The sequence below is a fragment of the Scardinius erythrophthalmus genome (genome assembly GCF_964197995.2).
Source record: "Scardinius erythrophthalmus genome assembly, chromosome: 1".
Classification (NCBI taxonomy): domain Eukaryota; kingdom Metazoa; phylum Chordata; class Actinopteri; order Cypriniformes; family Leuciscidae; genus Scardinius; species Scardinius erythrophthalmus.
The window spans coordinates 47,421,265-47,436,812 of record NC_138221.1 but is presented as its reverse complement, the minus strand read 5'-3'; the positions used below and the strand labels follow the sequence as shown (position 1 = coordinate 47,436,812).

The following is a 15,548-nucleotide window of genomic DNA, read 5'->3' as shown; positions in this document are numbered from 1 at the left end:
AGGGTAAATAGTCATTGTGACCCTGTTATATGAATGAGAGGGTGAGTGGCTGATGGAAACAGCTATTTCTGGGCAGTAAAACACTGTGATTAAGGGACAGGCTGCCCTCAATGGGTCACTCCCAGAGAAATGGGCTTCACACACATGTACACTACACAAGCTCAGTTGCTCTGTTATAGAGTGAGTCCATACTGGATACTGTGCAGATCTCTTCGGGTCTACCTAAAGAGCTTTCAGCTATCCTGCAAAAAACACTTACATTTTTCTTAGGCCAACAAGTGGCAACTCACCAGATGAGATCTATAGATGCACAATTATTCTAGTTCTACCACTTAAAAAAAAAAAAAAGATATATACATACTGTATATAGAAATTAGTTTTCTTATTGTTTTTTCTCCCCCTTGTTTTAAGCACAAACTTCACAAACTTCAGAAAATAATAAGAAAATAAGAAAAATTAAACACAAAATTGTGTATGTAATCAATCTATCTATCTGTCTCTTTGTCTTTGGTTCTGTCCATCTATTGTTCTGTCTGTCTCTCTATCTGTCCATCTATATACAGTACATGTGAGACAACGGGTCTATATACAGTGCTATGCATAAGTTTAGACACCCATGCTAAAGCTGACTAAAAAGGAATAAAAAATCATCTTTTGGAAATTGAACTTAATGCCTTAATTAAATTTTTTGGGGAAAATCCAACCTTTAAGGACACCAATTTTCTTTGTGAATGAATAATGTATCATAAATAAATAAATGTTCTTCCTTGAAATACAGGGTCCATAAGTCTGGACACCCCTATGTTAAATTCCCATAGAGGCAGGCAGATTTTTATTTTTAAAGGCCAGTTACTTCATGGATCCAGGATACTATGCATCCTGATAAAGTTCCCTTGGCCTTTGGAATTAAAATAGCCCCACATCATCACATAGCCTTCACCATACCTAGAGATTGGCATGGAGTACTTTCCATAAGATCATCTCTCAATGCAAATCAAACCAGCTATTAGGCTAACTGAAATAAAACCATGCCAATCTCTAGCTTAATTTTTATTAAGCTTTATTTTTATATTTTTATTAAGCTATATATATATATCTTTTTTTTTATAAAAATATAAAGCTTGTACAAATACAGCAGCCGCACACTCAAACACTGTGCAAGATCAATAAAAATATAAAGCAAAACACACAAAAAAAGTGAACGACTAGTATTCCCAAGTCGACTAGCAGCAGCAGTATTGATTAATCGACTAGTCGGCTAGTCTCGTACATCCCTAGTTTGCATATGTATATATGTATGTTTATATTAATAATTTATATACATATTTAATGCATTTTCATTTTGTGCAGTTTTTAACTCTGTATTTCCAAAAACCTTGACTTCTCCTCTCGTCTTGCCCTCAGCACATCTGGCATCACCCTCCCCGCCCCATATTATCGGCCTGAGGAGGATGACGAGCGGCCCTTCATCTGCTCTCTTGCTCAGGATAATGGCATCATGTCCTGCAATGATGTGCCCACTCGGAGAGAGGGCGGACGGGAGTGCTGTCTAGATAAAGAGGACGCGCTGCACCGTCAGGCCCTGGGTCTGAGTGCGGAGCCACTGGTCAATGGCAGTGCCTCTGCAGTGGGACTCTGTGTGAACTGGAACCAGTACTACACCCGCTGTCATACAGGACACACCAACCCACATAAAGGAGCGATTAGTTTTGACAACATAGGTTATGCATGGATCGTCATATTTCAGGTATGAGACGGAGCCAAATGCCATTAGTTTAATTTATACATCTGATTCAGTCTGTTTTGGGTGATCCTATCATATATCAGCAGCACTAAATATAAGTGTAAATGCGATCCGATGCATGTTCAGATGAAGTCAGAACTGCACGTGAGCACATTGCATGTGTAGTGAGTTGCAAATGCTAATCTATCCTGATGCGTTTTGGACAAAAGAGAAAGGCCGCCTTCACACTTGTCAGTCATCCACTGTTCTAAAACAAAGGTTTGGCAAGATAACTTATATTCTCTTATATCCATCCTTTTTGCATTTCATGAGAACTGAACAAAATGGCATAAGATATTAAGTGTGATTAAGACTAATCTAATAAAAGATTACGCTCTTAAAACTTCTAACTCTTATATACGTTTTATATATAGATTCTTCCCTCAAAATCCGACCACAAATAGTAGACGCATCTTACTTCATCATGAACAGCAGTTTGTCTCAACTAACGACTTGTGATGGATCATCCGAGACTAATCTTACCGGTGTATAAAGAGCCTGAATGTGGTCTGATCTGGTCTGTGCAGGTGATCACGCTAGAGGGTTGGGTGGAGATCATGTACTACGTCATGGACGCTCATTCCTTCTACAACTTCATCTACTTCATATTCCTCATCATCGTAAGTTTTTATATGTTGGCATGCATGTGTTCAGAAATGAAGCATGTGTCCTAATTATTAAGAACATATGTAGTCTGGGAGGACCTGAAGTTTAGTGACCTTTAAACAGGGCCAGAGGGTGAACTGGATGTTTGGTCTCAATGGTAAGAACAAAAAGGTCATTTCTCTCCCCAGGACACAAAAATACAGCTTAACACATTACAACTCTGAGCCTTACAACTTACAAAGCCTTCTAATTAGGGATGCACTGATATAAATATGCTGGCCGATACAGATAAGACCGATTAATGGCTGATATTAAAATTCTATACTATTTTGTCTAAATAAATTAAAATAAAACATTATAATACTGCAATTAACCATTTTAAATGTAAATTTAGAGTAAAACTAGGCGTCACAACATTAATGTACAGTATTAAAAATGGATATTAATTTTGATATGCTGAAGAAATAAAAAAAAAAGTTCTAATCACCCGATAACTATGGCACCAATATTGTGCATCCCTACTAATTATTTACTCTTTCTTCCAGAGCAATCATCTTTTGAGACTCATATTTAGTGTTTAGAGTGCCATCTGTAAACTCAAACTTAATACAGTAGTTTTAATGCAAGGCCACGTAATGGGTAATAGATGTTTATGGACAATATCCATTTGATTAGTCCTGCCATATGGTGCGTTGCAGCTGAAGTTTAAAATCTTGAAAAACATCACTACTGTCATTCCTCAGAGATTTATCTGCAAACAGCTTTTATTGAGAGACTGAGCTTAACTGAATATGCACGACTCCCACTGATGGCCTGAATGTTTCAAAGATGCAGATATTAGCTAAACAGCACATTTAGGAGTTGACGGAGCTGCACAGATCAATTAGGCAATGAACAACATAGTGAAGAATCAATAGCTGGACACTAGAAAATTAATTTATCTTTGCTTCTGCTGTATGTTTAACGTTACTGTGTTGGAGCCAGCTCTTGTACCGCGGCGGCCCTCTTTGTTGAATGGGAGGAACAGCAGTGAACGAGACAGCCCTGCAGTGAGATGTGCTTCGGATAATGTCTTCTCCTAAGATTAAAGAAGAGAGCGAGCAGAAAGAAATGCCCTGAGGATAAGAAGGAAAAGGATCTGAGGCTGAAAGACAGCAGGAGACTTAAGGAATAAAAGAGGAAGGGAATGGATTTAGGAATGAGATGTGCAGGTCAGATAGTGGAGAGGCCTGCTGATATTTGTTGTAGCTATTTGTGCTTTTCTTACCTTTCCCATTTCCCGCATTTAAACGCGTGTTAGACAACATGGCACTGCTGGAGATGCCGAAATCCATTTTAGCCCAACAAATGGCAAGTAAATGGAAATGGTGTGTGTGTGTGTGTGTGTGTGTGTGTGTGTGTGTGTGTGTGTGTGTGTGTGTGTGTGTGTGTGTGTGTGTGTGTGTGTGGGTGTGGGTGTAGCTAATGACAGGGCCTAATCCTGTGTAGGTCAGCAGAGTGAAAGCATTAGCAGTTAATTAGAGCTCATCAGACTAGCGGACCCCTGCTGCCATCATGGCAGTCTCTCACACTTCCTGACAGAGACCCTGCCACCCCGACACACGCACCCTGCGAAGCTGTCATGTGATCTTTCCCAGCATGCACCAGCAGTACCTTGACTGGTGGAATGTGACATTGAGTGAAGTATGAAGAGACTGAGCAGACATCATTTAGACTAGTCATTATTAGTCTTGTGCTGCCTAAAAAAACAAATGTGACCAAAGGTCCATAGGTGCAGCCCAGTTGACTCTCGCTGTGTCCGAAATCGCGCACTGTCCGAGTAGGTAGCCTACTTCATTTGAATTTACTTTGCGACCATTAAAAGTACGCTCTATATAGAATGAATATGGGTAGTATGAATGAAATCTGGACGTGCTATATCCGCCATGTTGTTTCTGTCACGTGCAGAGCCGATCCTGACCTCCCTGGGGCCCTAAGCAAAATTCTGTTAAGGGGCCCTCCTACCTGACCCATGAGCCATGTAAACCATTTGCCATTGCCACACAGTCACACCTGACACCCCAGTGCTCCCACTACAATCCTCCCTCCTTTAACTAGTACCAATGAAAATGTAATTCCTGATATCAGAAATAGACATATTTTATATTAATATCATGAATTCACATTTTAAATAGTACAAATTTAATTATTGATATCAAAAAATGCATCCTGTGAATAAATAAAAGCTAAAATGGCTTGCCATAGCATGTCACTGTGTTTTAAATGATAAAAGCAATACTTGATTCTTGATGGTTATTATTTACTGAGGGGTTTGAAGAGTTTTTGGTTAAATGCCTAAAATAAGGTTTGTGGTTAACACAAGCTCAATGTATTTCCATGTTTTGTTCTGTTCTATTTTATTCCCAATCATGATTTTATTAAAGCTTTTACATGTCTGGAAAAAGGCAGTTACTAACAAGTGTGGGTACATTAAACATCACACTGAACAGGAAAACTCGTATACATATTTAAAAAAAAAAAAAAAAAAAAAAAAAAACTATGTCGCTTAGTTTGTGATGCTTTATGCTCTCTGGCGCCCCCTTCATAGCCCGAAACTACAGCCAAATCCCTATGTGATCTGCACTGTTTTGAGGGAGTAAGATGTGTCTTTTCACTGTGTGTGTGTACAGGCTGTCCCTCAGCACTTTTATTTACTTCTTTGACGCCCTGCTCTGTCTGTAACCTGGCAACCACACAGCCAGCAGTCGCTACCTGTAGAGAGAGGGCCATAGTGTGCCGACACAGCCCGCACCCCGCCAATGAACCTCTATTCACTTCCTTTCACTTCTATTGAACATTGGAGCAATTAATTCAGGCTCGGCATCTCTGTGCCCAGTTTTTCCTCTTCAGCTGAACGAATGATCACATATAATTAGAGTAAAAGCATTTTCTCTGATTAGAGGCAACAAAATAGTATGTATAATGTAAAATATAATGTTTTTGACTTGCTGCTTGTGGGTTTCAGTAATGAATATGATTCATAATTATATATATATATACATATTTTTTTTATGTTATTTTATTGCCTAATCTATATCAATCTTTTGGCAAAGTTCTCCTCACATTTTCAAATTAATAGCAAAATAATGAAATTTCCGGCTTTGCTTACTGTTCTTTTTTTGGTCAGGAAGTCTTAAGGTCACCCTGCCTGCAGCCAGACCCTTACATTGTAAGAACAATAGTAAATGAGAGTATAAATCATCACCTGTCATCTTTCACCCAACTGTAACAGAACTGAAGTATACTCACTAACCAGCACCCCTTTGACCCCTTTTCTACTTCTGCCTTGTTCCTTCGGTATGTCTGACCCTTTCTTTTCCCTTTCTTACTTTCTGTCTGTCTTTCTAAGCAATGTCAGATTATTTTTTTCTTTGGTTTTAAAATATTGTATAAGTAACTGCACTGATTTGTCTTCAATGTTGTAAAGGCACCATTTGGGACTTAAAGGTGTAAACAAACTCAAATAAGTTAAGTTGTTCATGACTAATCTTCTCTTATTGTGGGCTGTTAATTAAGCATTATATTTTATTTTGTTTTATTATTATATAGGAGAGCTAGAGCGAATGTCTACATTTTTAGTGAATAATGAGTGAAATTCCTAATTATTCTTCAGACAAAGCTATCACTACCACTTTTATAGTACTTATTTTGTCACCCAGTGCTCGTTCTCTTTCATAATATTAAAGACTGGCCTGGTATGCATTTCCCAAAAGCATCATAAGCTAAGCAGATCGTAGAGAAAATTGGTGGCAATGCTTTTGGGAAACACAGCTGTGGATATTCCTCAAAAATTCAAGACAGAATTCCACAGACGAAAAAAAGTCATACTGTACAGGTTTGCAACGACATGAGGGTGAGTAAATGATGACAGAATTTTCATTTTGGTTAAACTATCCCTTTAAAGAAACAAATATGTTCATATAATATCAAAGAGAATGCAGAAGACACATTTTAGTTGTGTGTGTGTGTGTGTGTGTGTGTGTGTGTGTGTGTGTGTGTGTGTGTGTGTGTGTGTGTGTGTGTGTGTGTGTGTGTGTGTGTGTGTGTGTGTGTGTGTGTGTGTGTGTGTGTGTGTGTGTGTGTGTGTGTGTGTGTGTGTGTGTGCATTAAACAGTACAGTGGAATTGATGATAGGAGAGGTGACTGCAAGGAAAGAAGGTGTCTATCTGCATAAAACAGAAGTCTGGCTGTTGATTAGGAGCAGTCCAGTCACACATCAGAATCACAAATCAGGACAGCAGATGAGAAGGCAGGATGCATCTGCACAGCTGCCCTACACACACATATGCCCAACTCCTCATTTCTCCACCTTCTCTGTCCTCCTCACAACTCATCCGTCCTCTCTGATCCCTACTTCATATAAGCTGCAACCAGGCTGTACTTTCATTAAGGCGAGCAAGATCTGTGTGCATTTGCGTGTTGACAAATGCCAGTGATATGAATGGTGAATGATATAAGAGCAGGCTCTCTCTTCTGATAAGTCTAGAACTGGTTCACCCTCAGTCTTTAAAATGATTGGCTCCCTATTATAATCCGTTTCACGTTGGCAGAGGGATCTAGCCCTTCTCTGCGAGGACTGGGAGATATTTGGAGGTTTTGCTGCTATGAAAGAGCCTGATAATTATAGCATATCAAAGCCAGAGCGGTACAGGCGCACACACAACAAAACATTCCCTTGTTTGGGCGTCTGCTGACTTCTTCAAACATAGGGTCCGTTTATAGCAGCTCATCTTGACAGCTATGGCCACTGCTAATGCCAAACACTGCAGCACAGGCTGCGTTAGAAAGCTTCCAATGGGTTTTGGTGTCATGTAGATCTGGATATTTAAAGCAGCTGAGACTTCACATGCAGTGTGAGAGTTATGGTTACAAAATTAAGCTTAAGAATGATCTTTAGGTATTGTAATGACAGCAAAATGCATGTATACTCAAATAAATATACTTAAAAGTTTAGTTCACCTAAAAATAGATATGAACATTGTCGTTTCAAACCCATTTTACTTTTTTTCATAGAACATAAAAGGAGAAATTTTAAAAGAATATCCTGAAGTTTTTCAAGCAATTACACTGAACGTTGCCTGGAGCCTTCAAGCTTCAAAAGGGTTTCAAAAGCACCATAAAAGTATCGTAAAAGTGGTCTATAGGACTTGTGCTCTTTATTCCAAGAGTTCTGAAGTCATACAATAGTTTTGTGCGACAAAGAGACCAAAAAGTTATTCAGTAAAAATCTGTATAAGCAATCTTTGAGAGAAGCACTAAAGTCTGTGAATGAATTTGGTCCTTCTGCAAGTCAAATTTGTTGAATCGATTGATCTGGTTTGCACAATTAGTCTGAATGATTTGTTCAAAAATCAGACTGATTCAGTTCTCAGGTTCCAACTCACTTATTGTAACTGCTGCGATCATTGAATCACCGAATTGAATTCAAGATCCCAAAAAAATCTGATTTAAATTGTAGAGTTTTCAATGAACAACAACAAGCTCTTATATGACCTTCAGAAAAGATTGACCAGTATCAGAACATTCTTCAACCCTTTTTCTTTTTTTTTATTCACGGAAGAAAAATCTAATCAAGCAGCTTTCTTTTGTTCAACACAACAAAATTGCATGACCAACTTGAACTCATTGTGGCTGGATTTTGGCTGTGAAATTTTTCGGACAATGGTAAATGTGACTGCACCTTTAAGGGTTTAGAACAACGTAAGTGTGTCTGATAATTTTCATTATATTCAAGATATCTCTGTTGTTCCTGTTCCAGATTGGATCTTTCTTCATGATTAATCTGTGCCTGGTGGTCATTGCCACTCAGTTTTCGGAGACCAAACAGCGAGAGCACCAGCTGATGCAAGAGCAACGTGCTCGCTACCTGTCCTCCAGCACGCTGGCTTCGCTCGTTGAGCCCGGAGACTGTTACGAGGAACTCTTCCAGCTGGTCTGCCACATCCTACGCAAGGCCCGCCGTCGCTCAGCTGCTCTTTACTACATGCTCCGTGGCAAAGCCCCTCCTCCTGGGGGAGGGAAGGGGCGTGGCAAAGGAGGTGCAGGATCGACAGGGGGAGGAGCTAATGTGAATGGTGGAGAAAGACATCACTGCCGTTCAGCTCAGAGTGAGTGAGGAGAGAGTTGGAGGCAGAGAAATGCTATGACTAACAGTGTTGGGGAGTAAATAAAAAATGAATAACTAAAAATAAGTAGCCTGACATTAGGTCAACGGTTTTCAAAATAGTAGCAAGCTTTCAAACAAACTGCCCTCTCTCGCTCATTTGTAATGTTAAAAAAGTGATTCATTCTAGTGAAATCAGTCATCATAAACTCTCCTTTTTCGCTCGTATGAAGTGTTGAAAAGTTTGATTCAATTTATTTACTCATATATAATGTTGGAAAGTCTGCTGCATTTTAGTGAGTCAGTTCATCCTAAACTGATTTGTTTAACATGTTGTGCTGGAAAGTCTGCTCTTATGGAATGAATCAGACTTTCCAACACACATCATTCATTCATTCTAGTAAACTGTTTTTTGTCTTAAACTTAGCATGGGAAAATCTGATTCATCCTAGTTCTATCCTCTATCACTTGTATTTGGCTTCAAAAAGTCTGATTCGTTCTAGCGAACTGGTTCATTTTAAACTGTCATCTCTCATTCATACGTAGTGTTGGAAATTCTGATTCATTCTAGTGAACTGGTTCATTTGGACGGTTCAAAAGATGGAACAAAAAAGAAATCACTGCATAGCAATTTAATGTAAATCTTTTTTTTATATATTCATCAAATAATAATTTTAATTTAAAATTCATTGTTTTTGTATTTAGTTATATACAGTAAATTAGGATGTATTCCAGTTTGTTTGTTTTTTTCACTTTAGTGCAAATTTTGTTGCTATTATTAGCATTAATTCATTCAAAACCCCAATAATTATCTGAAATAATAAATGATATCATCATAGAGTTATTTGTCATTTGGTTCAGTGTATTTAGCCACTTGCACAAGCTTGAAGCCTGGCCAAGTTTCAAATTAGCTTCCTTGATACTCCAAACCTAATAGCAAGTTATTTACATACATTTCTGCATGTAGCAGACGCTTTTTATCCGAAGCGACTTACAGAGAAGAACAAAGCATTCATCAAAGAGCCAACAATTTTTGTAGTACACAATGCCAGGTTTATTAGACAACTAGATTAGGAAACCAGCTAGAGAAGAGAACAAATTTATTTTTTATGTGTGTGTGTGTGTGTGTGTGTGTGTGTGTGTGTGTGTGTGTGTGTGTGTGTGTGTGTGTGTGTGTGCGTGCGTGCCTAAGCGCATTGGTTTAAGAGTGTGAGGTCATTAAGTGCTTGCGGAAGAGGTGCCTCTTCAGCTGCTTTTATAATAAAGTAATAAAAGCAAAGAGCAAGTTGCAATAAAAAAAAGAACAAATCCATGCATGTCTTTGCTTTAATGGCCCAATGATATTTCAATCCATCCAAAGCAGTATCATGGCAGTTATCCAAGAAACTGACGGGCAAAAAATTTATTGTGTTATATGAAAATGTCAAACAAAATTTTTTCAAATTTTTCTTCTGTCTTATAGCGCCTCACTGTATTCACGAAACCAAGTTGGACCACAGCTCCCAAACTCTAGAGAACGCCATCTCCCTCTCCATCACCCCAAACCCACAGGAGTGTCCCCAGTGTGCTGCAGCTCTGTCACTCAAGGAGGGGGAGGGGTCGACGGGGCATTCGGCCAATGGGGAGGAAGAGGAGAGTGCACTGAAGGAGACCGACAGGGATGACAGCCACTTGGAAGAGAGGGGGGACGAGGATTCCGAGGACACGTTGAAGAATGAACGCACCTGTTTCGGGAAATGTAAAGACATCTGGGATGAAATAAGAGTAAAGCTTTGGGGTATCGTTGAAAGCAAGTACTTCAACAGAGGGATTATGATCGCCATCCTCATCAATACAATCAGCATGGGCATCGAGCACCATAACCAGGTAATTTCACCCGCAGTGCACCCAGTCTAAAGAAGTGTTCAACCTCATCATGTCACACATTACTGTAATAGCCGGCTCTTTCTGCGATGCTGATAGAGTCTTCACAGGGCCTGCCATTCAAAGTAATGAGAGCGTGTGGAACGGCCTTTGGAGTCTTGTTGGATCTTTTTCTTGCCTTGAAAGTGCAGTTAATTATCTTTGGAAGACGTAGAAAGCTACTACTACTCATGCACACTCTCTTACTCTCTCTATCTCTCTCCTCCACCCACTCATGTCTTTGCTGCCTTGCCTGCAGTGGGGCCTGTTTTCTCATCTCTGTGGGCTCTAAAAATATCAACAAGCGGGAAAAGACGGATATATAGAGAGAAAATGAGATAGTCACAATTGGCTTCTGTTATGCAGCATTTTTAACACGTGAAATATCATGTAAATGCAGCCCACGCAGGCAAGACAGAGAAGCCCCTGTTTGCACGTTCACATATAAACACAGCATCTGTTCAACAGGTCTTTCCTCATGAGTTTGTGTTCCAATCGACCTGATATGGTTAAACAGATCACGTGTGGTGACATCATCTGCTGTGACTCATTATGTTTTAACCTGGCTCTCAAAAAGGATGGTTAAGATCACAATATTTACATGTGTGTGGGCAGCATGTGTGTGTTTGTGCTCACGCACAACAGTCGATTGAATGATTGTCGACGCTCTTGGTCTGCACAATCAAATGCATTCAAAGATTCCTGTAGCTCAAACAGTTGAGCATGGCAACACTAAGGTTTGATTCCCAGTGAATGCATCGACTGAAAAGATGTATAGCTTGAATACAGTGGAAGTTGCTTGGGATAAAAATGTGTGCTAAATGAGTAAATGTAAAAATAAAGGTGCTGTAAGCAATTCTACCAGATGAGTCTGCTGCAACGGTGTCTGATTAGCAGCTGTTTCAATCCATTCTCTATGGGAGCTGAGTGTGGGATCATCTGAGCAACCAGTGAGAGCATGAATAAAACTGCAAAATACTCAAACTTATGCAATTTCAAAGCTGAAAATGCTGATTTATTAAAATGTTGTATATCACTGTATTTAACTAATATTTCAAATGCAGTTTGCACGCTTGAATTGTGGATCGACTGTGGATTAAATGGATTAAATAGTTCTCCAAAAATGAAAATTCTTTCATCATTTACTCGCCCTCATGCCTTTACAAACCTGTATGACTTACTTTCTTCTGTGGAACACAAAAGAAAATATTTTAAAGAATGTTGATAACCAAACAGTTTGGGTTACTATTGACTTCTATTGTATGACAAACAAAAAAAGAGAGACCTTTCTCAAAATATCTGCTTTTATGTTCTGCAAAAGAAATAATCTTAGTTTAGAACAACATGAGGGTGAGTAAATTATGACAGAATTTGCATTTTTGAGTTGGTTTTATTCATCTTTAAAATATACTCAATACTTCAGCTTAACCACAAGGAGCGGAATTCTGAGATTTCATCGTAGGAAGTTTTTAGCAACACTTTTGTTGCCTCTTCCTGAAATTGAGGATGCATTTAACATTTTAAGTATCTTAGCTCTTAATAAAGTACGTTCTATAAAATGTCCATAGGTGTGGTATCTTGGTCAAAGTAGCAAGTAATCCAGGTATTTTTTGCCAACTGTTTAATGAATACAGATATTCGGACATAACACTTATTTGAAATAATGTCTTTCACATACTATATAGCAGGGGAGTCTCCATCTTCTCCAAAATTCCACCTTCCAAAGTAATGTCAGCAAACACTCAAAATGACTGACAGCCACCAAACACCTAAAAGTTCACTGATTGGTCGGAAAAAAACGTCTACAATCTTAAAAATAAAGTTTCTTTATTGCCATTAAGGGCTCCATGTAGACCATTTAACATTAATGGAACCTTTCCTTTTCACAAAAGGTTATTTTTATAGTGAAAAGGGTACTTTACATTTAGATAAAAACAATTTCACACTAAGAAAAAGACAATTTTGGGGAACCACTTCTATTCTTCTATTGCGTACCTATAAAAGCCCTCTTTTGAAATGTTTATTTTTAAGAGTATGATTTCTCAAGATATACTGATCTTTCCATTTCATGGTTTATAAAAAAAATCACTTAACTGCCCTTTTAAGTAGTGTGCTATACTATCTAAATAGCTTAGATAATGAGACAATCTGCTGATGGATTGATTAGAGAAGTTTACCGTACAGCTTGAGGAAGGGGAGAGGGGAGAAGCTATGGGTGTATTTAACCGTATTGTTTTGCCGTTATTTCTCCTGATTGCTGTGTCAATATTCAATTTCTCTAAATGGCATCTCCCTGGAGCTGCCTGTGGTTTGGTTTTCATTCGTCCTTCAGTTGTGTTTTCTCTGCCTTAACTCGTCAATGGAAAGGTATTGATCAATAAAAGAATGGAGGAAAAAGGAACAAAAGGGACATCGAAGGAAGTGTTTTCAAATCAGAATTTGCTCTCGCTCCCCTGGAATTCGGTCGCCCTCTCGCTCGTGCACATGAACATACACTGAGATAAGGTGTAATGGATTTATGTGATGTCAGATTACACAGCGTGGATTGAAGCAGATCGGGGTGGTCTGTTGATCCCTTTATAAGCGCAGTAGATCTTACACTAGTCTCAGTATTCAACAGACCACCCACAATCTGTTCACTGACTGTCTGATGCTTGGAGCTACAAACTGAATGGCTGGCTTTACACAGTGTACATGAGCACACAGTCTGTCTTGAAACAAAGCTTAGGTTTAGGTCGGGTTTGAGGACATGATGCAAGGTTAGTGTGTCTGTATATTACTGTAGTAGTAATACTACACCACAGCCACAAAAAAAAAAAGTTGTTTGCATTTAATGTTACCAAATATTTATATTTCAAATAAATGCTGAAATGGTATGCATCAAAGAATCCTGAAAAAAAACGTATCATGAATTTCACAAATATATAAAGCAGCACTGTATTAAGCATCTGTTTTTAACGCTAATAATAATAGTTGTTTCTTGAGCAGCAAATCGGCATAGAATGATTTCTGAAGGATCATTTGACACTGAAAATAGAAAATGTTTATTTTAAATTGTAATATTTACTGTTTTACTGTATTTTGATCAAATACATTCAGCCTTGGTGTGCAAAAGAAACTTTTTCAAAAACATAATGAAACATGATCGGTTTTTCATGTCAATAAGTTTCCTCCTGTGTAAGTGGGTGGATCTTGGCTAGAATAAGCCGCAGACATGCAGTACGTATAATGCACATACAGTATCAGTGTACTCGCATCGCCCCATATCTTTTCCTGACTGATGTTCCGCAAGGAATTGTTCAGGTTTAAACTCTGGTTCTCTCTGACCTTTGTATCATATGAGAGGTCACAGCCTCACTGAAGAACTTATGCCTGCTGTCATGAACTGATCTTGTCCATGCAACAATGCACACCCTCTTTTGAACAGCACTGCAGTGATCTGACATGACCTCTCCACATTTACCTCTCCTTTTATCCATCCCAACCTCTTTGTCCAACCCCCCCTCCCCCTTCTGTCTACAGCCTGATGAGCTGACTGATGTCCTGGAGATTTGTAACATAGTGTTTACCAGTATGTTCACCCTGGAGATGATTCTCAAGCTCACTGCCTTTGGCTTCTTTTCATATCTGAGAAATCCCTATAACATCTTTGATGGCATTATTGTGATCATCAGGTAAATGGATTTACTTTTATAGTTTGTTGAATGTCTGAAAAAATCACATTGTTGGTGTTATGCATTTTTTATTGTAATAATTGATTAAATTTTAAATCATGTTTTTTTTAATCAAAATAATGATACTGTTATATGGGTGTTTCTTCAAATGTGGTATTTTTTTAGCAAATAAACTCACACGCTCACTAGACTATTTAATTTGTGAACCATAAATGTCCAAAAGTGTATACAGTTATAGTTAACAGGAGATTTTCTCCCCCTCAAAGTAATTAAATACTTCTCAAAACGATGTAGCATTCAATGGTGGAAATTATTTTGATTAAATGGCTGATTCCTTTGTTTGGTTAAGGCTTATTTCAAAGCTAGCATTTTATGTATCATAAATGCACACTTTTTGCATATTATTTTGACAAAATAAGAGTTTGGCTGACAATAACTCAAATAAAATTGTGATATTAACCTAGTTTTTTCTTTTTCTTGGCACGTTTCATCTCAAACATAATTACTGACACTATTGTCTTCTTGGTAACCAAGTACACTTTAGCAAAAACTTTATTCAGAGCAAAAAATGTTGGTATTGTTAAAATGAAAATACAATAGAAAGATAGAAAGAAAAAATTATCGTCATAGTTTTAAACTTAAAATACGAAAATCCATCATAAAATATTATTACAATATTATATTATTATATTAAGATTGAAAGTAAATGATGATCACAGTATATGATGATGATGACTAATGATCACAAATCATGAAGACAAAAGATTTCCCCATGCAGATTTCTCAACGAATTCACTGCGTTGACCAACAGAAAGCTGCTTGGTTTGAAAGTAACTAAAGTGTGAGCTGTGCTTCATATCACTACATTACTAACAATAGACAATTGACAAAATTTCACAAAAGTGCCTGAAGTTAAAGAAACACCCTTTTATACAATTGAATCAATGCTTTTTTGTGTATGTGTGTATAGTGTATGCGAGATCGTTGGACAGTCTGATGGGGGTCTGTCCGTCCTGAGGACTTTCAGACTGTTAAGGGTCATAAAGCTGGTGCGGTTCATGCCAGCTCTGCGCAGACAGCTGGTGGTCCTGATGAAGACCATGGACAATGTGGCCACCTTCTGCATGTTACTTATGCTCTTTATTTTCATATTCAGGTGAGTTGGGCTTCGTAATTACATTCCAGTGGGTCTCGTATGCAATCATTAGTGAATGAAACCCAATGTGTTTCATATCTGTGTGCTTACTCATAGTCTCTGTCCGTATCCGAGCTCACACTTGCTTGTAATAAATGCTACACACTTTATCACACAAAGCAGCCTGGGTTTATAAAATCCCACACCTGACAGCAGCCCCCTCCTCGCAGCTGGATCACGCCCGGGCTCTGCATGGCTGAGCGTCTCAGCTGCACAGGCTGCTCAGAGCACACCTTAGCTTCAGCT

The 15,548-nt window shown here is 38.5% G+C and overlaps 1 protein-coding gene across 1 annotated transcript in view; it reads left to right on the top strand.

Annotated features, from left to right (window-relative positions):
* The window catches only part of cacna1ia (calcium voltage-gated channel subunit alpha1 Ia), a gene marked incomplete at its 5' end in the record, with an annotated part of 170,269 nt that overhangs the window by 89,035 nt on the left and 65,686 nt on the right, over positions 1–15,548 (top strand). Inside the window, 6 exon segments of the mRNA XM_081383930.1 lie at positions 1,405–1,747; positions 2,311–2,403; positions 8,187–8,535; positions 9,994–10,397; positions 13,956–14,107; positions 15,078–15,263. Coding sequence (XP_081240056.1) covers positions 1,405–1,747; positions 2,311–2,403; positions 8,187–8,535; positions 9,994–10,397; positions 13,956–14,107; positions 15,078–15,263 — 1,527 coding nt within the window.